At 38.5% G+C, this 26,904-nt stretch overlaps 3 protein-coding genes across 4 annotated transcripts; 1 reads left to right on the top strand and 2 right to left on the bottom strand.

The window, feature by feature from the left end:
• Positions 1–9,034: 9,034 nt before the first annotated feature.
• On the top strand, positions 9,035–10,398 carry LOC133710178 (peroxidase 6-like). Its single transcript, XM_062136182.1, has one exon. It carries the CDS (start codon positions 9,333–9,335, stop codon positions 10,317–10,319), a length of 987 nt encoding a protein of 328 aa, XP_061992166.1. The 5' UTR covers positions 9,035–9,332; the 3' UTR covers positions 10,320–10,398.
• A 128-nt stretch (positions 10,399–10,526) lies between these two features.
• On the bottom strand, positions 10,527–15,689 carry LOC133710176 (chaperone protein dnaJ 16). Of its 2 annotated transcripts, none has more exons than XM_062136181.1 (12): positions 15,312–15,689; positions 13,909–14,032; positions 13,616–13,698; positions 13,394–13,505; positions 13,222–13,326; positions 12,643–12,693; positions 11,943–12,032; positions 11,684–11,792; positions 11,440–11,588; positions 11,288–11,341; positions 10,952–11,174; positions 10,527–10,875 (listed from the first exon to the last, which is right to left on the bottom strand). In XM_062136181.1, exons 1-11 carry the CDS (start codon positions 15,446–15,448, stop codon positions 10,956–10,958), a joined length of 1,233 nt encoding a protein of 410 aa, XP_061992165.1. In that variant the 5' UTR covers positions 15,449–15,689; the 3' UTR covers positions 10,527–10,875; positions 10,952–10,955. The 2 variants fall into 2 exon arrangements, with proteins under 2 accessions (XP_061992165.1, XP_061992163.1); XM_062136179.1 differs by having other exon boundaries at positions 10,527–10,860.
• A 7,541-nt stretch (positions 15,690–23,230) lies between these two features.
• Positions 23,231–24,297, bottom strand: LOC133710561 (zinc finger protein 5). Its single transcript, XM_062136663.1, has one exon. It carries the CDS (start codon positions 24,204–24,206, stop codon positions 23,439–23,441), a length of 768 nt encoding a protein of 255 aa, XP_061992647.1. The 5' UTR covers positions 24,207–24,297; the 3' UTR covers positions 23,231–23,438.
• Between the last annotated feature and the right edge of the window lie 2,607 nt (positions 24,298–26,904).

Below are 26,904 nucleotides of genomic sequence, written 5' to 3'. Positions count from 1 at the left end.
CTTCTTGTAGATTAAGTCAGCAGTATACTTTTATGATTCATTATCAATTTCTCAAATGACATCAAGATATATGTGATGCAGAGAGAAATGAGAACTTCTATCATGTTTTGGAGCACGTGATATTATGAATTTTACAGTTAAATTTATTTTTCTAATTGAGTCTAACGATTGTAGAACTTATATCGTGTAGGATTAAATACTCGTTACTCCTCATAATTTTGCATGAAAAACAGTTTAGTCATTATTCTTTCTAATTCTCACACAACAGGTCCTAAAATGACTATTATACCCCACTCTCTCTCTCTCTCTCTCTATATATATATATATATACACACACACACACACACACACACACACACACATATATATGTGTGTGTGTGTGTGTGTGTGTGTGTGTGTGTATAGAGAGAGAGAGGCAGAAAAAAATAAAAATAAAAAGAGAGAAAAATAAAAAAATAAAAAGTGAGGGGTATAATAGTTATTTTAGGACATGTTGTGTGAGAATTAGAAAGAATAAGGACTAAACTGTTTAATTTTAAAATTTTGGACTAAACTGTTTTTCATGCAAAATTATGAGGAGTAACGAGTATTTAGTCCTATCGTGTAATTCGAGAAGTCACACTTTCGAGTGTAATAAGCATAAAAGAAATTGGATGCATCGTATTTGAGTAGGGAGTATTGACTAAGAAATGGAAAGAGCAACGTGTTGGAATTGACCAATTGGGGTTAGTGGAATAGTGGACATTCAGATGACCAAAGATTAAAAGAGACGTGTATAATGGAACGGTGACTGAAAGTTCAAAATGGCAAGGGGAGCTGTTTACCAGGAGCAGGAAGGAACTAAATATATGGCTCTCTTCTTTTACGGCAAGACAAGGTCACACTCCTTTTTCTTCTGCTTATTTTAAAGTCATTAAAAACGTGCATAACTACTGGAAATAGACACACTTGAATGGTCGTTTCATTTTCTTTCCGTGCATAAGTCTTCTTTTTTCATTTTGCATGTGAAAAAAATGATTCATGTGGCAACAATAAAATATATGTTGCCAGAGTCCTGTCATCTCAATCCATCATGGAATGTTCGTAGGGAGAAAATTTCAAACACTATATGGTGGCATCGAGGAAAGACGGAATAAAAGGATTGAGAAAAAAAGGCAGAAAATTTCATAATATAATAGAAAATACAATTAATATATCCGGAAGACTGTTCCTTTACTAGAATAAAATAATTTGAAACAGTTTACAAATTGTATCCTTGGAGGGAGGTGTTTTTCGAATCTTGATACAAACTATGATATCATGTCACAAGTTAGACGAATAGTGAATTAAAAATAAGGAGTGAAAAGCTTTGATGTTTTGAATGTAACAAAGCTGTATTAAAATCCGATACCAATCTATTGGTATTATAATATTTCAAATCAGAGTCATGTATCGTAAACCCTGTTTCTTCAACCGTATTCAGCAACTATTCTAAATAACTAACATTATTTCACACTTTCATCCATCTATGAAGACTTCATGGATGACTCTATTTCCGCTGCGCCGCAAACGACCAGGACCCTTCTTCTAGCGCCAAATGTTTCAGTTGTCTCGGAAGGGGTTCGATCCAGCTAAATCATGAGATGTTTTGGTCTGCTATTATCGCTATCAGTCTCTCTTATCTGTAAAACAAACAAATGTCAGAGGGAAAACCAGGTGTGCCGGCCTTCAACTCTCCGATGCCTAAGTCAGTATCGTTATAAGATAATGATAATGGAAAGCGACAGTAAACAGTTACCTCTTTGGATTGTTGGAGACGACCTTAATGTAGCAGATTTGTGGAAGCTTGGTTCCGTTCTTTCGGTGTGGGATGATAGGAGTTCCCGATATCGCCTAGAGGGGTATCGGGACCCTCAATTGGGAGCTTTCCTTACCTTTGTATTGGTGATATGAGTCTTATGCTTCCGATACTTGTGCCTAAGAGGTATATACATACCAACAGACTCTATTTAGCAACTATTATAGATAACTAATTGTTTAAGAAAAACTGAATTAGGAGAGGATTGAGTCGTACTTTCATTAATAATAAGGGTCTCTTTATATAGAGGATTACAAGACATAGAATCAGAGTTGTACAAGGAAAGATAATCATACAATTAATCGGATATCTATGAATATCTCAAAGAATATCTCTAATTCAAAAACCCTATTACCACTAGGTTAAGTAACCTAGAGTTTGGGCCAGACACATATTCTGGATTTACTTGAACACTATATTAATCGGATATCTATGAATATCTCAGAGAATATCTCTAATTCAAAAACCCTATTACCACTAGGTTAAGTAACCTAGAGTTTGGGCGAGACACATATTCTGGATTTACTTGAACACTCCCCCTTGTGTCGCCCAAACGTGGTGCTCCTCTCGTTGCCTCATTAAAAACCTTGCCGAGTAACAAAAACCCTGTGGGACAAAAATAACATCGGTCGAAGGGGAAAAAGAGCACAACACACCCTTCACGTTTCGAGACCATACATGTCTGCATCTCCCCCTGATGACTACGGTCATGGGAGTTCGGATAACTTCCGCAAACGATGATACCAACATGTTTCTCGAAAGCGGAATTTAGGCAATGACTTAGTGAGCAAGTCTGCCATACTGTCCTCAGATCGAACCTAATTCACTTTGATCTTGAGGAGAGTCTGTTGTTGCTGATTGTACTTAGTGTTGTCACTTTTGATGTAGCATTGCTTCATTTGTTCAAAACAAGCAGCATTATCCTAAATGCTTGTAGGCTCATCTGTGGTAGACTTCAAACCACAATTGTTCGAACATGCATAATTATGAATCCAATCCATATACATTCACGAACCACATCGTAAAGAGCAATAATCTCTGCATTGTTCGAAGATATAGCGACTAGGGTCTGTTCTGTAGACCTCCAAGATATCACGGTCTTTACCCATGGTGAACACTTAACCAGTTTGGGAATGACCTTTATGTGGGTCAGAGAGATACCTTACATTAGCAAAACCTTCCAAAACACTTATCATTTTGGGATGGGGATAGAGGACGCAGGCCAGTGTTGGAGACGTTCCTGGTGTGTGATGGGTCCGAATCCATCGTCTCTCTGTAGGGATAGAACAAGCTCATATCAATCGTATATCTCAAGTACCGAAAGATACTTTTTACACTAATCCAATGGCGTCGCGTTGGCGCAAAACTATATCTAGCTAACAAGTTCACTACAAATGAGATGTCCAGACTTGCACATTGAGCTAAGTACAATAATGCGCCTATTGTACTTAAGCATGACATTTTTGCCTTTAGCACGTCTTCGTCATCATCTCTTGGACGAAGATGATCCTTTTCAGGATCAAGACTACAGACGATCATGGAGGTGCTTGAAGGCTTGACCTTGTCAAAATGCCTAAGCATCTATCAACACGATGCTTAAGTTCCAAACCGAGACATAATCGTGTTCTCCCAAAATCTTCATCTCAAACTCGGATTTCAAGTGTTCAGCGGTTTCCCTTAACTTTTTAAGGGCTTCCAATAAAGATCATGTCCAACATGAACCGCGATAGAATCCGAAACTTGTTATGGAAACGCGCGGGCATATCCCTTCCCAATCAAGTAGTCACTTTAGTGAGCATTTCAACCTTATTGTAAACGCTCTCCATGGTCTAGAACCACTTGGCTTGGGTAAATAAAGTTCACCATGAACCTTCATGTATATTTCCTATCTAGATCCTTATAGAGATATGTAGTTACTACAATTGTAAGCTGCATGTTCAGTTATTCGGAAACTACCAAACTGACAAGGTAGTGGAGTGCAATGACACCCATTACGAGAGAATATGTCTCATCCAAGGCCTTTTATGAGAAGCCTTGCGCCGTAAGGCGAGATTACCATCTCTTTTTCTCAACACGCTTTCTAACGAAGACCCATTAGTCAATAAGTTTTATGTTAGGAGGTGTTGGCATCACTGGCTCGAAAACTTTCCTCTTCGTTAGAGAATCCAACTTAACCTGGATCGCATCTTTCCATTTATGCCAAATTTCTCTACGTTGCATTCATTCATCAACGGAGCGTGGTTCGATATCATCGGACTCAACAAACTCATGCGCAACGAAATGCGCAACTACATCATCAATTATGATGGAGTTTCTATCCCACGTCTTATGTACACTAGTGTAATTTTCAAAGAGCTCTATATTCTCAGGAATAGGTTCTGACGTTGAGGCGTCCCCCAACGATAACCATAATCCGAAAGATTCTCATGAGACGAATTGTGAGTGTCGATGATCCAAGGATTGGGTTGTGCCAAAGCATCCTTTGAACCCACAAGCCTCCCACGCATCCTAGCTGAGGCCATGTCCTGTAACGCCAGAGTGTCACTCTCTATGGCGTTGGCGCCATGCCTACCTTCGTGTAGGGTGGCGCTACTTCCTCTCATAGAGACGTCCTTCCTTGCATGCATATTTGCAACAAATATGTGTTATCTCGTCACTTTAATAGGGATCGAGATGAGACATAGAGGGGACAAACCACAACAATTCATGTCGTTCCTGCTGAACATTCGTGTTCTTATCTTCCCCTAATGACGGGAAGACTATCTCATCAAAGTGACAATCCGCAAGACATGCGGTAAAGAGATAGCCTAGCAAGGGCATTAAGTGGCGGATGATTGTTGAAATCTCAAATCCAACGTAGTTGCTTATTCGTCTGTAAGGATTCATCATAGTGCGCTGTGGCGGCGCAATTGGCACATAAATGGCTCACTCAAATGTGTGTAAGTACGAAATACTTATACCCAGTCACTAGCTGTAACGCAGAGATAGATTGAGTGGCAGTGAGTCGTAGACGAATTAGCATAGCTGCATGCGATATTGCATCACCCCAAGCAGATATAGGGAGATTGGTGCACATTACCAATATCCGGGCTACCATCGTAGTCGTTTCTATGAGACCATTTGAGTGTGTGCATGAGAATATAATGTCCAACATCAATCCCAATGATATGCAATAACCATCGAAAGTCTTCGATGTAAACTCTCTAGCAATGTCAAATCCAATTGACTGAATATGATGATCCGGGGAGTGAGCCTATTGTCATATGATATTTGCTAGGAGTGTAGTATAAGCAGCATTTATAGATGGACAATGGCACAACACGTGACCAGCGTGTTTGCGTGTCAACCAACATCATGAGATATTTAAGCGTCCGTAAGTTGGTTGAATCAGTCCACAGAATCCCCACGGATTCTATGTAAGAATAGAATGAGTATTGTCATATCCTTTGCATATGACGGTCTCAGTCCTAATTTACGTAAGGAAAAAGCTTTGTAAAATGAGCAAGAGGCCTTAGAAGCAACCAATGATGATTTTGGTTGAGCCTAAGCGTCTGAAACGCTATTTGAAGCAAAGTTGGTGATTGCAGCATCGCTTGGGGCGCCATCACCATGATGGACGCCATCCATGGCGTCATGGATAAGGACTGTGCCAACCCTATGCTGGTGGTGGACGGCGGCGGCTCCTGAGGTAGCGGCGGCGGTCACACTTAGTCCAGGAATCAACTTTTGATTCATGCTTCGTTTCGCTCGAAAGAAAGGATGTCCATGTGAAGTCTTTAGTAGACGGATCATCATATCATGACTAGGATGACATATCCTGTCGTGACAAAGTCAATATGTGTCTAAATCCAAGAGATCTTCTCTCATGACTTTATTGGATTTAATAGCTTGAATAGTGACATAGAGTCCTCTAGAGAGACACATAAACTTCTCTAAGATGCGCATTTGTTCTCTAAGAGATATTATAAAGGAACTCATTTCCGTTCTCTACATGCGTTTTCGCATGGAATCCGTTAGCTATTCATAGGTGCGATTTGCCCTAGGAGCTTAGAGAGTTTCTGTGACAGTAATCAATGTGTCATTTGGCAAAGAGAACTTGTACTATTCCATGTCCTTGAATTAATACTGATGGCACAGCTATCGTAGTCACAAAGTAATATGGTCAGAATCAAAATGGTGTCATAATGAAAAGAACTCGAAATTTTATTCATAAGCCAACAGAGTACATCATTGTCTCTTAACCATTAGGAGAATCTAATCCAAATGCTAGCTAATGCAAAACAAAGGTAGTCGTTTGATTTCTTTCGATAACTCCAAAATAAATATGACCAGGTGAGTAGAGAGATGTCGGTGGAGCAAAGCTCGCTTAAGTACCACTTATCTCAAAACCTTCCTAGACATCATACTCATTTTGGATGAGCCTATGTGAAGAAAAACTAAACCAATGGCATTTACTACAAAGTATATGGCAATTGCCTATTACATATCTTGGAAAAATAAAGACTTAAACAGAATTGATGATCTATTGATCCCAGCCAGATTTGAAGTCTTCAACCCTTCACTCTAGATCATCTTATTGATCTTCTTGTTCCACATAGTGAGCTTCTCTTGCTTCACAATATGCTTTGTAGGCGGTGACGATATTTCCACGAGCTCTACAAATGTGTGACCAATGACCAGACACTCCACATCGGGAACATACATCTCTGTGCTCAGACTCCATTGATTGAGGTGCTTTGAAAGCGTAATTAGGATGACTCTTAGTGTTGGTGGTGCCACCAACATGGCCAGAGGCGTTGCCTCTCTCTCTCTTTCCACGTTGACCTCTTCGGTTCCGTGTCCGCCTATTTTGGCGGTTACCTTCCTCATTAGAGCGAGAATATGGACCAGAACATCCAGAATTGTCCCTAGATTTAGGATTTTGCTCTTGGCGCCCTCCCTTAAGGGCGCGACTATAATTGTACTCCGGAATATGCTATGTTCCCATGGGTCTCAAATTATAGTTCTTCACGAGAATGTTGTCATACTTTACAGCGACATTCATAACTCCAATGAGCTCATGAAACCTTGTGATCCGTCCTGCAGTTACATAGATTCGATAGTTCTTTGCAACCATCAAAGCAGAGACGGGGAAGGTAGAGAGAGTCCTCTCAATCAACATCGCATCTGTGATATCTTTCTCACAGAATTCCATCAAGGATTTAATGCGAAGTGCTTTCGAGTTGTAGTCAAGAATTGTCTTGAAATCACAGAAGCGGAGGCTATACCATCTCACTTCTAGGTCAGGAAGCAGGAAGTCACAGACGTTGCCAAATCTTTCATCGAGTGAGACCCACAACCTTCTGGGGTCTTCTTCATTCATATACTCGTACTGGAGCGAATCATCCATATGACGAGTCATTAGGATGATGGCTTTCGCCTTATTTGCCTCCAAGGCTGCTCTATTTGCTTCCAAAGCTTGAGCTTGCTCAACAGTTAGCACGTCCCGGCTAGGCTCGAGAATCGTATCCAAGATTCCATCGGCCTTGAGATGCTGGCGGACATCACGAACTCACTTGTGATATCCAGAGCCAGTTGTTCCTAATGGAACGAAGTCCAGTTTGTTCAGGTTACTCATCCTGAAAGAGAACAAGAAATTATGGTTAGTTTCGGAGTGAAAAAAAACTACCACGAAAACAATAGAATTTCTGAGCATAGTCGCTTCCAAGAAATTAGGGATTTCTTAGCGTAGTCACTTCCAAGAAATCCGATTCCAAGAGGAGTTGGATTAGATTGAAACAATGATGTTTGTGGTCAATTGTTTCTTCTCAACAAACTCTAAGTTTGGAGGACTCTACAAGCTCCAAACTTGGAGTGAGTACGAACCCTCACAGTTCGGCTTAATTAGGTCTCCCCTATGATGAAGAAAGGGGGGGTAGAAGCATGGAGTTTGCAAGTCCCCGAGAAAAAGAATAGAAATTGAATAAAAACTCAAAAAACAAGAACTTTTAGTAAAAAATAACTTGAAATAGGTCGCCAGAAAATTTGGCCGAAAAAAACCGCAGGAAAATTGCCGAAAAAGTCACCTGTGCTGACGTGGCAGTGAGCTTGTCGGCTGACGTGGCAGTGAATTTGAGGGTTGCGTCAACGGGCTTCTGGGCCGCCTCTTTCTTTTCCCTCTCTTTTTTTCTTCTGGGCTTCTGGCGTTGGGCTTGTAGGCTTCTGTGGTTGGGCTCGGTGGTGCTGCAGGTGCAGAGGCTGGTAGATGGCAGACCGACTAGGGATGTCAGAGGTTCTACTGGCCGATCTGGGTGTTTTTGGCCGGTTCCAGGGAACTTTTTACCTGTTCCCAGATTTTGGGATAGGGCTGCAGCTTCTGACAGAAGACAACGGTGATAGGTTGACGGAAAGAGTGCGAACCGGGCAGGAGAACTTCGGATTCTTCTTGGGACCGGTTCGGTGTTTTTGTGGTCGGTTCCAGGGGTGGCGCCGCCAGTTCTGGAGTCCTGGAGTTGAGGGCTTCAAGGTGTGAGGCGGTGATTGCAGGAATATGAAGGCTACGAAATTAGGGTCTCAGGATTAGGGCTTCATGCTGATAACGTGTTTAAGAAAAACTGAATTGAGGGAGAATTGAGTCGTACTTTCATTGATAATATGGGCTTCTTTATATAGAGGATTACAAGATATAGAATCAGAGTTGTACAAGGAAAGATAATTGTACAATTAATCGGATATCTATGAATATTTCCGAGAATATCTCTAATTCAAAAACTCTATTACCACTAGGTCAAGTAACCTAGAGTTTGAGCCAAACACATATTCTGGATTTACTTGAACACTAACATCATTTCACACTTTCATCCATCTATGAAGACTTCATCGTTGAAGCTTTTTTGAACGAGATCTAAAATTCTAGAAAGATTCATTCTTAAACGTCTATAACATTTTTATCAAATGAAAATTTATCTGTTAAATATATGAGTAATTATTAATTTCCTCCAACATTTCTTTAAAAAGAAAAAGAAAAAAATTCTAATATTATGAAGCTCTCTAACATTAGGATTATGGATACATCATATATATTGGTAGAAATTTCCATGGGATATATGCGGGCATAACTCTGTTCATGCCTCTAAAGTCTAAACACACAAATTAAGTGAAAACCAGAAGTCATCATAATTTTGTGTGTAAAAAGAGTACCACTTCTGGTATGAACAGAAACAGTGTTGTTGGGATGCACTCTTTTCCTTGGGCTCGATGGAAATCCATATCTTTGGCCCAAAAATTACTAGCCCACCATATCGGGTACCATACCAAAAATGAGAAGGCCGAGGCCACAAAGGCCATGTGAAACAGAGTCTCCTCCCCAGCCATCCCTTTCCCTCCTGTAAATCCTCTCTTCCACTGCACAACCCGCCATTCTTGCTTACCTTCACTCACCCACAAACCCAAAAAAATAACAAAGTTCCACCACCACCTCTCTCTCTCTCTCTCTCTCCCTATTCTCTCACAAACCATGGCATTTCATTCCCTCCTCCTATTCTCTCTTATATTCTCCTTCCTAACCCAAACACACTCCCGCCTCACCCCAAACTACTACGACAAAACATGTCCCGACTTCGAAAAAATCGTCCGTCAAGTCGTCACCGACAAGCAGCTCGCCTACCCCACCACCGCCGCCGCCACCCTCCGCCTCTTTTTCCACGACTGCATGGTCGAGGGCTGCGACGCCTCCATTCTCATTGCCTCCAACGCCTTCAACAAAGCCGAGCGCGACTCCGACATCAACCTCTCCCTCGCCGGCGACGGCTTCGACGTCATCACCCGTATCAAGACCAACCTCGAGCTCACGTGCCCTGGCATCGTTTCCTGCGCCGACATCCTCGTCGCCGCCACCCGCAACCTCATCAACATGGTCGGCGGGCCCTACTACCCCGTCCGCTTCGGCCGCAAAGACGGCTTCGTCTCAAGAGCCGAAGCCGTCGAAGGTAACCTCGCCAGGGCCAACATGTCCTTGTCCCAGATCATCAACCTCTTCGCCGGTCGGAGACTCAACGTCCAGGAAATGGTCGCCCTCGCTGGGTCCCACACCATCGGATTCTCCCACTGCAAGGAGTTCAGTAATAGGCTCTTCAAGTTCAGCCCTACCTCCAAGTACGACCCGTCGTACAACCCCCACTTCGCCGAGGGGCTCAGGAAGCTCTGCGCCAACTACACCCAGGACCCGCAGATGTCGGCCTTCAACGACGTCATGACACCTGGCAAGTTCGACAACATGTACTTTAGAAACTTGCAGAGGGGGCTAGGGTTGTTGCCTTCCGACCAGGCCATGGCGGTGGACAGGAGGACGAGGCCGCTCGTCGACCTCTACGCGGCGAACCAGACCAGGTGGTTCGACGATTTTTCTCGCGCTATGGAGAAGGTTAGCCTTTATAATGTTAAGACGGGAAGGAAGGGTGAGGTCCGGCGGAGATGTGATGCCTTCAACAATCTCAAAACATAGGGAAGAACGAGAAAATGCAGAGACATTACAGAGATGGTGTTTAAGGTCATGGACATGTAATTACTTTTATTGTAAGGTTTAGAGAAACAAAATGTATATTGAAGATAGCTAGCTCCTAATCTTGCAAGCAATTGTGGGTAATGACCTTTCGAGAAAATCTACGGTAAGACAATTGAGTTTTCATGCAAAAGAAGTAAGAACCGAGCAGATCGAAAAAACTTCATGGTTCTTCAGATAAATTCTTCTAATTTACATATACAGATCAATACAAATGCGGGGAGGTAAAGGAACAAGTGGATAAAAATGCAGCATACTTGATCAAAAAAGAATAACAAGGGGCATTACAATAAATAAAGAATTTTACAATAACAATGAGCTGTTGTAAACTTTGCCATGCCAAAGTAACGAAGCCAAATCATCTAGCTCCGTTGTAGTCATTGTTTAACACTGGTGTACCAAAACCTCAGCCTTGTACTTTGCTTCAATGGATGCCAAACCACCACAACCAAAAATTGGGTATTTTACGCCTGACTGGACTTCTCTGTAGCACATGGAGCTGAATCTTAAAGCAAAACTAACCTACAAGTCAATATGGAAAGACTGCAATGTAAATAGAAAATGTCGCGACTTACTGTGTCAGCAAGGTTTTCTTTTGTCAACCTTTAAGTGAATGTTGAACCATTTCTTCTTCTTAGTTCGATCTCTGAATGAAGATTTCTTCTCTCTCACTGGAGCATCTTCTTTGTCCTCCTTAGAATGACCCCTATTTCTACTCCTACTTGAACTCCGCTTTATTGGAGGAGCCTTTGTATATGAGGCATGTATTTCATTCCTCTGCTTGAGAAGCTCATCAATCTGAAGAAGAAAACCAAGATAGAGAGAAAGAAAGAGCAAACGCTGGTTAGCTGAATGTACTATGTGACACCATTCTTGAACAGAGTTAAGGAAAAAGTTCTGAAGAGTTTCACCTCTTGCATTTCTTGTGTATATCTACTGGTCATCTCTGTGAATTGTGCCAGAACCTGTCCATAGACCATGTGAAAGACTAAGATAAATATACTTACAATTTACACGCATATGCAGTGCTTAGGCAGTAAAAGACCAAGGCAAAGATATTTACCTCTCTGTACTCTGTCTCAAATTTTGACAACTCCACTCGTTTTGTAAGTATTTGAGCTTCGACAGCCCTCAAACTTTCCTTCTCTTCTGAAAAGGGTTCACAAGAAAGAACTTCTATTGTGTAGGTTGCACTTTTAAAAAAGTTGTCACCTGGAATCAATTTGCAATAGAACAAAGGTTGGTTCTGAAGTTCAACACCAAGAATCATAACATAAGAAGCTAAAGTTAGAAGAAGCATAACAGACCATAAACAGCAAACACATGGGTGCCAGCTTTCAGCTCGGTTAATTCACATGGCTGAAACCCATCCAGCTTTTTGAAGAAGGCTGAATCTGGATCCTTTGCAGCAGCCATCTGAAGCCAAAAGATTTCCAGAACCCATATTAAGAACAATTGGAAAATACAAATTTGAAACCATATCAACAACAGTTAGATAAGCGATCTGCCAAAGCTGTGGGAATGAAATTTGAAAACAGAATATATATCACAATTCCAATGGCTCACCGAGTTCAATGTGTGATCCAACCGATATACGGGGAAACCAAGAAAATACATCCCAGCAGATGTAACCTTTCCTGTTTTTGCACTGTCCTCCTATATCAATAGTAATCGTGAATGAGCAGCTTAAACCAAACACAATAAACAGGCACATTACCAAGTCAGCTATACAGACAGGAGAGTATGGTAATTAGACCATATGATCTAAACAAGAAAAGAGGGGGTTCTGCAACCACAATTTTTATGCACGTAGGGGTCCATTACTGAAAGAAAGCATTAACACTATAAGCCCCTTTTATTCTTCCTTACACACTCCCCACCCCTCTCCAAAGGGAAGTAAATTAGGAAAGAAGAAACAAGACTAGCATGCCAGTCTTGATCAACTATATTACTTCAACCAAAAGCATGTGCATGCTCTTGCAGGATAATTAATTTCTGAACATATTTAAAATAATAATAATAATAATACTCTCTAGTCTCTTCAATGTAAACAAAATTCAGACACAGACCTAACATGTCTGCCTTGTAAAGACAGAAGGTAGAATTCAGATTTAGAAAATTGTCCTATTCTTTCATTCTCATCTGCTAGGCAGATTTACATGTATGGATAAAAGCTCATAGGAAGGACTAAGGAACTCATTATGTGATTCCCGGCTACCCAATAAATCATAACTGTAAATAAAACTGAAGATGACAAATTTTGTACCTGTAGGCAAAGGCCCAATCCACCATTGTCTTCCCGATCAAAATATAACAACTGCAAAAGGACAATTATACTGTTAAACTAGTGATTATCCATGATCGGAAGTGAAGAAAACAACAATTTGCTAATTTATGAACTCCAATTCTACCAACCGTAACCCAATACATCAAACATAAAATAAATAAATTGCTGGGGATGAGTAAAATAAAAAATTAAAGCTGAGACCAACTGCAAAAATGCATATAGTTAAATCTAATTTTAGTTCCACCAAACAACGTGCATTTAAGCGAGCTCAAACCTTAATTTTTTGCTTTTCCTTTTTGGGTCCAAGAATTTCATAGAAAAATTCAAACAAAAAAGGAAAAATTATATACAAGGCATAGACACATCGTAAAAATTACAGTTCAATGCATATACACAGCATTGAATTGTAAAAGGTCACTTAGACTTAAATTTTCACTTTACAAGTCCTGATAGGGTGGCAAGGAAAGAATTAACAATAAGATATCACAATAAAGATACATACAGAAACCAACACAGAATTCATAAAAACCCACATTGCTAAGGGATCTAAGATTAAACCTTGAACTTGCTTTTGTCAGATGAATACACTTGGCAAACCAATCCAGCTCGTGCTTCGCTTTCTGATATTTCGACTGAATAGAAGTGACAACATTGCTTCTCAACCTGTTATAAGATACACTAAATAAGCTGAACAATGAACGTATAACTTAGCCAAATAATGGTTTTATACCTTTTTTGTTATCGGCTGCCCCAATAAAAGTGGACGAACAGTGACCATGCCATTTAGTGCCTCCTCCAGGACAGTAGCTGACACAGTTGTCTTAATTGGCACCCCGAGTTTACTGATGTGTAAATCGTAAGTACGTAAGACCCCATCAGAAAAGTTTTCACACTTACAGCCAAGAGAAGAAAACTTTCAAGATTAAATAAGCAGTAAATAAGCCAACCAAACCTAAAAAGGGCAGCAAACATGGTATTTACAGCACCCAGACTTGAAAGATCCAGCTCCAATTCTTGGCTTTCTGATTCAACAGCCTGGGCAACAAACAAAGGAATCATGTTCAGCAACAAATACTCATGCTAAGCGAAGTAAAAAATTGTATCAACGGGATCCATATTAAGTGCATGCTAACAAAAGGAACAAATGCAACGTCAACAGCCATACGGTGTGGAATGTGATCAAAATACAGGCAATTGAGCCTTCAATAATAGTCCAACATTTTAAGCACCCCAAAAATATCTCACCTCAAAGCCAGATGTGTCATACTGCCGCCGTTTGTCTGGATCAGACAAGATATTATAAGAAAATGTGACCTCCTTAAAAATATCAGCTGCTTTAGGGTCATTTGCATTCTTGTCAGGATGGTACCTGCAATGATGAATTGTAAACACTATCAATATATGTGTTTTCTTATTTCTTAATCTTTATTTGAACCCTCTCAAGCCAACTCAAAACAACAACTTAGCACCCGGACTAATGCCAACGCACAATTTCAAATCCTCCACATTATACAAGAATATAGCAAGAAGATAATATCAACACATAATATAAAAGAGCATGAAATTTCTTGATACAACTTATAACACTAGATAAATCACATTTTGACTAACACAAGCAGTGAATCAAAGACACAAGGCACCCACAAAACTTGTGTTTTTCTGCTGTCAAAAATTAAGTCCAAAACGTCTAATATTTCACTGCCAATACCATCAAACATATAGAAGACCGTATGGAACTCACAGTTTTGTCCAACTTGCCTACTTTAATAAACCTGAGACTTTAACTAGTTAAACAAACTTGGCATTGCAGCTGCCATCAGTGCATGTGGAAGAACAATGCTTGCAAAACATTTGCTCCGTTGTGGTAAAGTAGATTCTCTCAAAGAAAGTAGATACTCTCACATAAAGTTATTCTTCAACCAAAGAAAAACAAACAAAGTTATTCTTACTTTTGTTGGCAGGTTATCAAGTGCCACCAGAGTGAACTAGTGCAGTCACTTCACCCTTTTAGAGTCAACTTGATATTGTATTTCACAGAGATCACCATACGAAAGACCAGAAATTTGAGTTTACTAATCCCACCAGATACTAAGACTCAAGTCAACTACGGCTAGCAGCGCCGCAATGGTGGATTCTTGGACAAAATGATAAACAATACTGATTACATCCCTCACAGAACATTTCATTATCTCTGATTCCAATTAATTCCAATTTTCATTCCCACAATCAAGCTCTATGGTCTTTACCTCAGTATTATAGTCCACACCCAACAAGAAAGAAATCTTAACTCTTAGTAAACTCCAGAAATCTCAAGTTTATCTTCAATTTCGATACAATCTTTTACCACAAATCTGCTCTCTTTTAACCTACAACTACTCACCAACACACCCCAAACCTCCATTTCTAGCTAGAATTCAAGAAAAAGCTCAACGTCTATATAGTCATTCGTTAATTCTAGGAAAAATTATCGACATTTACAGTACATAAGCTATAAATCCCTAACAAAGATTGGTACTAGAAAATCAAAGCTGCCAATTTCAGAGATTGATATATATCTTTATCAAATCAAAAACACACAAAACCTAAGCTCGAGCTCAAAGCAGCTGAAACCAAAACCAAGAACGAACGGAGAACGAGAATCAACGTACTTGAGGGCCATTTTCCGGTAAGCGCTTTTGATTTCCTGGTCGGTGGAGTTCCTCGAGACGCCGAGGACCTCATAGGGGTCTCGCCGGAGCTGCTTCGCAACTTCAGGCTTCTCCGATTTCGATCGGTTCGACGGCATTTTTCGAATTCAAATTCGCCGGAGTTGTTCACCAAAACCCTACCGAAATTTCAAGATTCCGAAGTGGAAATTCCCCTCATTTCCAAGAACTGTAGCATCAGGACAGCCGTAAAAACCCTAGAAAAGAATGAGAGAGATGGACTCCATGCACATCCAAGCTGGAGAGAGAGAGAGAGAGATTAGAGAGAGCAGAGAGGGAAAAAGACAAGAAATTGGAGGGGGAAATTAGGTGTCATATTAGTTAATATTGTTAATCACCTAGCATCGAATAAATAAATACTTCCAACTTATATGAAATTTAAAAACGAATATCCACCTAGTATGATAAGGTAGGTTGGTCGAGCAATGTAGCATGAAACTCCAATATTTAGTGTACGAGTTTTTCTTTTTTTTTTGAAAGGCTTAGTGTACGAGTTTTAACTTCCATCAATTTGTGGTCAGCAGGTTTGAAGGGTCTTCAAGTTCGTTCGTCTATTTGAGAGATTAGTTTAACTCTATTGAACCTCGATGCGAACACTAATTAGATAAATGTGTTACTAACTCGCTCATGTAGAAATGTCTTCTATATACCTGCAATGCAAGTGAACTAACAAATTTAACTGATCTCAGTTTGTGATGTTATAGAAAATTATTTTTCAATAATATTATCCAACAATTTATTTCTATTAATAAAAAAGCACGTCAGGATATTGAATAATCTTTGAAAAAAAATTATTACCTCGCTCCTCCGATAAAAAAAAAAAAAAATTAAAACGACTGGACCAAAGATAAAGTGCGCCGGGGTGAGTATTGCGCACGGGGGACGTTGACGTCTTTCGTTGGAATCGGTCGCACGTGACCGGCGCGTGTGGTGTTTAGGAGATGCGTAGTTTCAAAATGGGGGTTGCGATATTGGCCATTAAATCAATGCTGAAAAGCTAAGGCATTGAAATCGCAATCAGTGGGGTGGGTTGAGTGAGAAACTTGACCTTGTGATTTGATATTGTTGATGGTTGATAATATTTATTGGTTTTTACTTTCTTAGAGACTATTATTATTACCATGAATTTAGGAAAACATGTAATTATGATCTAGTTGAAAATGATCACACATTTTCGAGTACTAAATTGTGGATCAAAAGAATTGACTTTTTTTCATTTTATTGCTTATGGCTCTTAGTTTTCAATCATGATCGGACATTTATTGAATTAAAAGGTATTTCTAAAAGAAATTTATTAGATCGATCGAATGTCATACAACTGTTATTTATATGTTAATAAAAATAACTATCATTTAGATGTCATCTTTCATTTAATTGATATTGTAGACAGATATTTTTAAAAATTAATTCGTTTGAGTTATAAAAAAATTAAAGCTTGTGAGCTAACAACGGAGACTATTTGAAGAAAAATTCCATAGAAAGAAGTTGATGCCTAGCTAAAAAAAATTTTTGCCCCGTCTATTTTCCACAACATATGATTACAGGTTAAATCTATTCCATGTCTACCATATTATCTAGTTTCTTGAAAAGAATAGGGATTTCAAATAATAGCTTCCACTTAAGATTTTTTTGCCTTCTCGTCACCATCTACGTGTACATATGTTTCTTTTCTTCAAACAACTTAAAATTTCTAATCAACTTATGCCACCATCGAATAGCTGACTACTCAACAACCTTTTCTCCCTTTTTATTGCTCCAACTCCACTACCTAATGAACCTAACCAAACTTAATTAATTTATTTATCTGGTACCAAATCAAACCAATATAGTGAGATTCATAGACAAGTTAGACCAATGTTGCCCTATGGAACATTGATTGATGCTAAAACATCAAGAAAACAAATAATAAAAACAAAAGAGCTAGCAAAGCAAGTGCATAGTGTCATGGTCCATACATATAATATATGCAGCCATGTATCCTAGCTTGTTCCAAATTTGAACTGCTCTAGCTAGGCAAGAGTTATGGAGACAGCAAGAAAAGGCTGGTTTAAGACCTCATATGGGTGGCTGCATATGCCACATGCTCTCTCGGCAGAATTTGATTTAATTAAGCATGATTACATGGTGATTAAACAAAGCATTCATTTCAATCCAAACTCATGAATACACATATTCTGAAATCAATAATCATTGAGATCACTAAACTAATTATGTTCTCATATATGAGCTAGTGGGTTTCATCACTATTGGTTTTTCTTTTTTTCTTAAGATCTTGGTTAAAACTTAAGAGTAAAAACAGCTCTAGTCACATTGTCAAATTTGTTTTTTTTTTTATGCGACATTGTCAAATTTGTTTTGTTTTGAGCTGGCACTTGCTAGCTAGCTGCTATGAGCTTTGACAGGAAGGTTGTTTAAGAATCAAGGTCCAGAGGGTGACCCATCTCCTAACCAAGATCTAAGTCATCTATTTTCGATCTGTCTTCAACATCAATAAGACTTCAAAGGGAACAAGTTTCTCTGTCTGGGTAAGACAGAGAGACAGATACAGAGATGCGGTGTAACTCCTCATTCTGAACTTATATACCACAGATTTGTACTGAAAGTTATAGGTGTTGATTATGATTTTGGAATTTTCACCACCTAACAACTTACAACCTCGTGTTTTGAAACCAAGCAACCTTTTTTTTTTTTTTTTAATTGAAGCGACACATGAGTCCATCATATGATTGAGTAAATTATATTAGCCATCATTAAAAGAAGAAATGTACAATACCGGTTTAGGGTTTAGGGTTTAGGGGTTTAGTTACACCTAGGGAAGTCGATCAATTAGGTTTAACTACCGTCCGATCAATTATTTGCTCAACTACCGTCCGATTGAAATCGGACGGTTGACATGTATTTAGATTTTTCAAAGATGATACATGTCAACCGTCCGATTGAAATCGGAACATCTATGTGTAGTTGTGTACAATATAACTCCTAACCATGGTGTTTGGTCCAGAATCAGAAGACGTCTTCTGGAAAGATATCTTCACTAGCTACAATAGTGCAAATTATACTCGAGCATTAATTTGGGTAAAAATGCTTCCATGCCACTATTCCCACTCGATTATTGAAGGAGGCTTTATTTTGATGAAATGTCATAACTACTTTGCTTACACCACGGAAACTATTGCAAGTCTTTCGAGCCACATCTTCAAGGAACTCTTCATCATTGAACTTGCAGTGTTTGGCTGTCATCTGACCTTCACTTGTTTACAGCTCTGAGATATACGTCATGAAAATGTGTTATTTGATCCCTTTGAACTCCAACTGATCTCGAAGCTGAAAACCCTCCTAATTAATGCTTGCCAATAGGTCTTATCATACTATAATAATCTACAAATAATCACCTATGAAAGTTTTTTAGCCCCAAACTATTTTCCTAAGATGAAAAAAAAATAAAAAAAAATCTGTACATAAGGATAAGATAAACAAATCAAGGAGAGAAATATATATAAAAAAAGAAACACATTTATTTTTTAGAATAAGGTGTCATAAGCTAGCTAACAGTAATTGTTTTATTGTTTTAAAATGGGCAAATTGAGTCAAGTAGCTCATATTTCTCTTACATAAACGCAAACACTCAAGGCATGATGGAGTTTATCAAGATGGTGAGCAGGGTCAAGTGACCCTTCTGATGTCCATGTAGCTACGCCCTTGAGTTCAACCTACGTCGCAATTCCATTCGAGTTAAAGTTGCATGTGATGTGACCAATGAAACCTAATTGATCGACTTCCCTAGAGGGTCTGGAATTAAGAGGCCAAGTCAGTCATAATAGCATTCTCTCAGGCCCAATGGACCACATCATTAACTAGTACCAGGCCTACATAAGGGCCCAATAAGAAAACTGTATAAAGTCAAAATAAGTTCTTTTGAAAATCAACGATTTTACATAAGATATAACCAAAGTCAAAAGGCAGAAATTCTCATAAGAGCACATACACCAAATACATAATATGTAAATCTAGTATCTCAGACAAACTCTACATCTGACAAATACTACTTACTAAAAACTTGTTGATCTTGCTTCAAGTTTATCTACAGACATCTAGAAGTTTAGAATAACCTAATACATAATTACATGCGAAATAAATAAAACACTTGCTACAATTTTAATCACTCAATTGTTTGCATTAAACATCGATTCCCCATTTTTAATTAGCAACAGAAAATAAAATTCCGGGAATAGGAAACCCCTTTGATTTTCTCACCCACGAGGTTATGACTATTTTTCAATGCCTATTATTTATCTCATATACATACTAAGAGCATCTCCAACAGTGATAGCTATCTTCATAGCTAAAAGTAGCTAAAATTAGAATATAGCTAGTTGAATATTGAGTTATGCTCCAGCAGAATACCTAAATCTCAAGTTAAATTTAACTTTTAGTTAAATTTCTCTTTTCTCTAACTAAATATAGCTAGGTCTTTTAGCTAAAGCTAAATTTAGCTTTTCTTTAGCTAGTCTGCTGGAGATCAAACTTAGCCTAAAATTAGTTAAATTTCAATTTTTTTTTGAAATAAGTATTCTGTTGGAGATGCTCTAAGAGCAACTCCAACAGCTTTCCTATAATTTCTGTATTATAGGGAAGCAAAAGTCAAAGCTTTAACCTCTTTTTCTTCTCTAACTCCAACAAATTCCCTATTTTACAACAATCTCCATATTCTTCCTTAAAATTTTGGAGTTTGCTGTAAATATAGGGAATTTGGTTTTCTCTTTCCCTAAAATAGAGATAGTTATAGGGAATCTGTTGGAGCAAAATAGGCTTATTTTTCCCTAAAATAGAGAAAAATCAAAATATGGGGAATCTGTTAGAGTTGCTCTAAGTAGATACGTACGTTAATAAATAAAAACAGAAGAAAATGAGTCATACTTGCACGTGCCTGTTTCCGTATACAATGTGCATGAACGAATACCAGATATATACATGCTTCTCATTGTACGTAACTCAATTAAGTAGATTAATCAAGATTAGCAAGGCCAATAAGTCAATTAAGAAATAGGGTCCTTGACCAAAAGCACCAAAATGAACAAAAATTATCCCACTTACCCCAGCAACAGATTTTTAATCCCACTTACCCAATTTAAAATGAAAAGACAAAATTGCCCTCAGCCTAATTAATAAATTACTGACATGCCACACTGTCTCTCAAGCACGATATTCTCTCTCTCTCTCTCGGCTTTCTCTCTCTCCCCCGGTCGCCCTTCATCGACGACGTTGTCACCGGCGGTCTCTGCAGGCACGATATTCTCTCTCTCTCCTCTCTCCTCTCTCTCTCTCTCTCTCTCTCTCTCTCTCTCTCTCTCTCTCGGCGTTCTCTCTCTCCCCCCGTCGCCCTTCATCGACGACGTTGTCACCGGCACGGCTTCCCGGAGATCTGGCATGGAGGCACCAAAACCAAACTGTGGCCTCGCTCGGCTACGGACCGTCGCACCGGATCTTCAAGGCTTCGGCGACATCGACCTGTCCAGATGCACTTGCCTTCATGTGGTGGGAGATCTCATCGCCGGCGACCAGGAGAAGGTGTTCGTGGCCAGCTTCCACCTCCGCCGGACTATCTGCCGGACTCGGACCAGACTCGAGTGATTTGGTCCAGCTGCTGCGTGGGTGCCCAGAGCATTTCTCTGGGTGCCGAAATCAACTTCTTCTTCTTCTTTTTTTTTTTTTTCTTTTTGTAAACTTTGGGCATAAATCCGAGAAGGAAATAGAGAGAGACATCTATTGGGGGCAGAATTCTGGCGATCGAAAGTTATATTGGGGGGCAATAGACGTCTATTGGGGGGCAATAGACGTCTATTGGGGAGCAATACAGGTTTATTCAGAGGGTAATAAACCTCTCCGACCCCATATGAGATATACAACAACCTCTTTGGAGACTTCCCGCGAGGTTTCATAAACCTCTATTGCCCCCCAATAGACGTCTATTGGGGGCAATACATGGTTGATAGTTGTCTATTGGGGGGCAATACATGGCTGATAGTCGTCTATTGAAGGGCAATAGATGTCTATTGGGGGCAAAAAAAACTTTCCGGTGAGATTTTCAGCAAAATCCGGTGGGCGGCGAAAGTTGACCGGAATCCGGCGAAAGTTGGCCGGATTCCGGCGACCGGTGACTGGAATCCGGCGACCGGTGATCGGATTCTGGCGGCCGGTGACGGGCTCCGGCGAAGTCTCCTATGGTTTCTCTCTCTTCCATTTTCTCTCTCTCTCTAAGTAACAAAGGGGTTAGGGGTAGAATGGTATTAAAAAAAAATTAAAAACAAAAAAAAAATCTTAATGGGGTATTAGGGAAGACTCCCTTAGAGTGTATTGGGTAAGAGATAATTAAAAAAACTTAATGGGGATAGTGGGAAAAAAATCCCTAGAAATTGGGTAAATGGACAAAAACCCTAAGAAATAATCTCCTACTTTAAGTAATATTTGATGAAGACGAAAAGTAGTAGTTTAAGCATATTTGCTATTTAATATCAATTAGGTGAGCGAGGTTCATTGGACTACCACTACCGGTTTTAATACAATTAACTACAAACTATGCATGATTTTGAGATTTTGCTGTGATTATATTATGAACATGAAACTTCATATGTATCGTAATCTTGAACCCAACTCCATATCCATGGATTAAAAATTGAGAAGATGTGTTAGAAAAGCCATCGAATCAAAACCTTTCCTTTGTCACGATATAAAGCCATCTCCCTTATTTGAGTGCCAAAGAATAATTCAAACGACTTGTTTAGTATTAATCACAAAGGTTATTCAAACAAACACTTAAATTAAAACATTAACATGCACATCCATTGTTAATTAATAATTCGACGACTATGAAGTGTTCTTTGTGTATAATAAGTTTCACATTCCATGCCCAAATTTAAGATCCTCTTCTAGAATATTAAAGATTCTGTTGGAATGGGTCAAAACCAAATTAAGAACAAACTCGCGCGTTATGTCATTTACCATGATGTAAAACACCTCTTGTTTTGAGTTAACCAGATGAATTAATTAAGAAGAAGGTGGAGTTTGTTAACCAAGAGTATTTACTTTTGATTATACGGTTCAACCAATTAATTAGTACTGTTAGTGCAATGCATGATGAAGCAACATGTATAAAATATAATAATTAAAAAAAGCAAAAGTGAAACCACTGTTTTGGTTATCGATTTCCTACTTTAGACATGAAATTTTGTTAATACAAAAGAGGTATGCTACATATCTTGTCACCATAATGTATTTTTATGATTCAAATAGTTTATAATGGACTTAAAGTTTAAGAAAATCATTGCAGGGTGTCATAGTCAATTAAATCAAAAGATATATTTTTTAGACGTTTACTTATCATCATCGTTATCGTTTCACTATGTTGGTAGCCGATTCCACCCTTACATATGTCAATGAGAATCAAACTCATAACCTCTACAATGTTGGCATTATAATTTACGAACATGTTACAATTGATATGAGTACTTGTATAGGTTAATTAAATAAGATCGTTTTGACGTTTACTTATCATTATCGTAATCGTTTCACTATACAATCGATACACTGTCTAAGTACGCATATACGTTTATTAAATTAGATCGATTTAAAAAAAATTCGATTTTGTGTTTATTTTTGCATATATGAACTTCAAATGACAACTTGGAAATTGGATAATATTTCAATACCACGTGCCAAGGTGAAAGAGAAGGAAAAAAAAGATCAAACCCAAGACCTAAGTAAAGATCAAACCCAAGTAAAGATTCGAAGTTCTTTTCCAACTCAGTAATTCTTAGTTAATTAAGTACGTAGTACTCTATACAACCAATTGTCAGCAAAGACCATCTCTGAAATCAGCTCTATATTTGATCTGCCCATTATAGATATCAAATCATGTGTTTGTACGTATGAAAACTACAAATGTGATTCAGTTTCTTCTTCTTCTTCTTTTTTTTTCTCTTTAACAATAGTTGGAAGATGAAAAATAAATCTAATAGTATATACTGGAGAAGACATGGGGTTGGTCAATCAGTACTCGACCATCATGTTTAGCTAAACTTCACTTCTAGATGATCTTTGTATCTTCGATGGCAAGCCAATCCCTAACTGAAGATCCAAAGGTTTACATGAACTTTGAGTAGTCGAAGCAGGTAAAGACGAAGGCTTATTGAAGATCACTGGTCTGCTTTCTCCTGATCTATCTGTTTGTGTCAAAGTGAACTTAGATGAATGATCATCTTGTTCTTGCTGGTAAGGAAACTGAGCTCCTCCAGGTAAAGCATACCAATTAGAAACCTGGGCCGACCCGTTCGATCCATTTTGATCATACGGGTTGAAGCTGATTTGGGATTCTTCATGGAGCGTAAACTGTTCGGTATTGTTAACATACGAGGAGGGATCGTAAAACCATGAAGCTGATGCAGCAGAACCATGAGGATGATTGAAATTCTGGAAAGGTTGGAGGTAATAGTTGATGCTGGCCTTTCTTGCTTGGAGCTGAAGCCTCTTCTTCTTCATCCTCTCCTTCTTGTGCGCATTTTGATGTCCACCAAGCGCTTGTGAATTTGCAAACTCCTTGAAACAGTATTGACACTCGAACTTCTTGTTGTCGAGTTGCTCGGCTTCGCTGCTGGTTGATGCTTTCCATGTGTTCGACGAATTTACGCTCTCATCTCCTTCAGCACAGGCTTTGATATTTTCGTCGACGTTCTTGTACGGATTGAGCTCAAACCCGAATAGCCTGAGCTTCTTGTGGTCATGATCGACTGAAGACCCGGCAGAGTAGCCGTGTTGATCTTCAGATTCCCAGGTATTTTCCATTGTTAGATAGGCTCTCTGTAAACTGTTGTAATGTGGGAAACTCTGTGGCTTGTACTTTGTAGTTTGGCTTGTCTTCCTTTTATAGTAACCTCTATGGTTTCCAACGATGCATTGTATCTCAAAGTAAATATATGGTTTTTATTATATTCATGAATGGGGCATATAAAAAAAGACGCAAAAGAAAAGTCAGATCAGAGAAGCCGTCTCATGCAATATTACTTTTCTAATCTTAATTATAAATGTGGTAGATATAGTTGGATTAGATACACACTTGCAACAAGAACTTCTCCATCATTCAGACTTGTTCTGTTTTCATTATTGTTAACGAGGAAAGCCAAACCAAAAGCTTTTAAATTAAGCACTTTAGAATAGATACACCACTTGGGGGTTTAAAATACCAATATTCCATGCTTAAAGGGATGAGAAAAATTAAAGTTACTATGGTATAGATTAACTGCAACTAAACACAAAGTCAAAGAACTTACTGTACTCAAATGCATATCTTAATTAGATTATTTTACAAAGACTCAATGAGTCAGTGGATTCATGCATTGTCATCTAGCCAAAAGCTTATATATATAACTCTATATTTTACAGCTGTTGGTGCCCAGTCCCATCCACTACAAGACACACCAATAATGTAATTTATTTTAACAATTTTTGGGTCTGTAGCAATTGTGATTATTCAGCACTTGATGAAACTTCTGGGTGATTATCCTAAAACCCATTTCATTAATGTGTTAATAAATTAGAATATGTGTGATCTTGGACCATATTTTTGAATTTTTGCACTTATTATAGTAAGGGAGAGTAGTTGCTAAACAAAGGAAGATATATATTAAGAAGAGGAAGTGGGCAAATGAGGTCAGCATATATACTAATAAGGGTCTTGGATGAGATCTGGGCATATCTTAATAGAGCAGGCAGAAGCCAATTTTAAAATATCCCAAAGCATATGTTTTCAGGTGAATCAAGTCATCATCTAATATTAATCTATGAATAAGTGAGGCATTTAGGAAGGACAGTTGTTCTAGTTGGACCCACCTTTTGTAACTTTGGGTTACACATTTTAGAAACTAAATCAGATTGTGTTGTTATTCCGTTGTCTTTAGCTTAGATCTCCAAATTGGGTGGACTTTCTTCCACCAATAGATTAGATAGATCTCTCATGCTGATATGATCATCAAATTCCCACTACTTTTGTAACTTCTAGTCTCCAAAATTCCTAATTTATTCCAATTTTTCAAAATGCTTTTTTTTAGGGGAAGAATTCCAAGTAAGCATGTTGTCATCAAGCATTTCAAATTATCTTAAACATGTGGAATAATGTGAGGCTATGAGGAGGAAGACACTTAGATGTTGGGTTATGGTGGCTAGCTATTGCTAATGCTATATAGGTGGTGGTGGGTTGGTTTACTTGATTGATTGATTTCATCTATAATTCCATTTCATTTATCCTAAATTGGGTTGATTAATGTGTATGATCAGAAAATGGTTGGCCCTACCATCAGCTAAGCCACCCCAAATTAAACCCTATTCTCCGGTTCTCCCATCCACTCTCTTTCCTTGATTGCTTCCCTTCTGGACTAATCTCCAAACTAATCTCAATTATTTATTAATCCACAAAGAAAGCCAAAGTTGACTGAGGCAGCACTTCATTATGAGTATTAGTTTATCTGTTTAGTTCAGATCAGAACTGGAAAAGCTAAATGAGATGTAGCGTTTGTACATATATGAGTCATATCATCCCCAAAAATGAGGATCCCATACACACTTGTGAGATCGGATAGTGGAAATTTGAAATTTCCATGTTTGCTTCTGTTCCTTTATGTAGCTGTGAATCCTGTGATGTTAATTTTGTCTTTCTGTGTCTGGTATGCAGCTGAATTTGAATCCAAGGCCTTTGGAATACAGAAGAATCTGTGTGCATAGATAGCCCACTAAACCCTAAAGTACTATTAGCAAGTTTTGCCACCCCAATTCTTTAATGCTTACACCAATTAATGGGCATTATACATATATATATATATATATATATATATATATATATATATATATATATATATATATATATATATATATATATATATATTAAAGTTAAATGAGTTTGGTCTTGCATTCTTTGAAATTTTACCTAATTACTTCTTACAGGCGTCCGTTTTTGTGTTACTAAGTTGTTTCAGGGTGTTTTCTCTTCTTTGCTCCACCGAACGACAGAGGGAGTTGAGCGATTCCATCTGTTTTTTTTATTTTGCTCCGCTACACTCTGTTTGTTTTCCACTTTTCCCTCACTTGCGCCAAGTGATAGAGAGAGACAAACAGGGACAATTGTTCTTCTTCTTTGCGCAACATGGCCAGAAAGAGAGGGATGGAGAATAGAAGAGCTTTCCATCTAAGGAAGAAGATCACGAATCTAGGTATTTGATTTTCGATTTTTTTATAAATTTCTTCTGGTTTCTCATGCGTTGGTTTTTTTTGTTTTGATTGTAATATTTTCATATTAAAGAGCACGAACAAGATGAATACTTTGAATCTTTGATATTGGTTTAGAATATGAAAGTGAAAAATCATGCGTTGACGATCTATATATGTTTGTTTTGAAAGAAACCTGCAATATGTCACTGAATACTTCAATATTATCCTCCTAATGTCATATGCCCTTATTGTTACTAACTTATGAAAATTATGTCAAGATACA

This window comes from Rosa rugosa, chromosome 5, assembly GCF_958449725.1.
Source record: "Rosa rugosa chromosome 5, drRosRugo1.1, whole genome shotgun sequence".
Lineage (NCBI taxonomy): Eukaryota > Viridiplantae > Streptophyta > Magnoliopsida > Rosales > Rosaceae > Rosa > Rosa rugosa.
The sequence above is the reverse complement of the archived record's forward strand: the minus strand, read 5'-3'. Positions and strand labels throughout refer to the sequence as shown.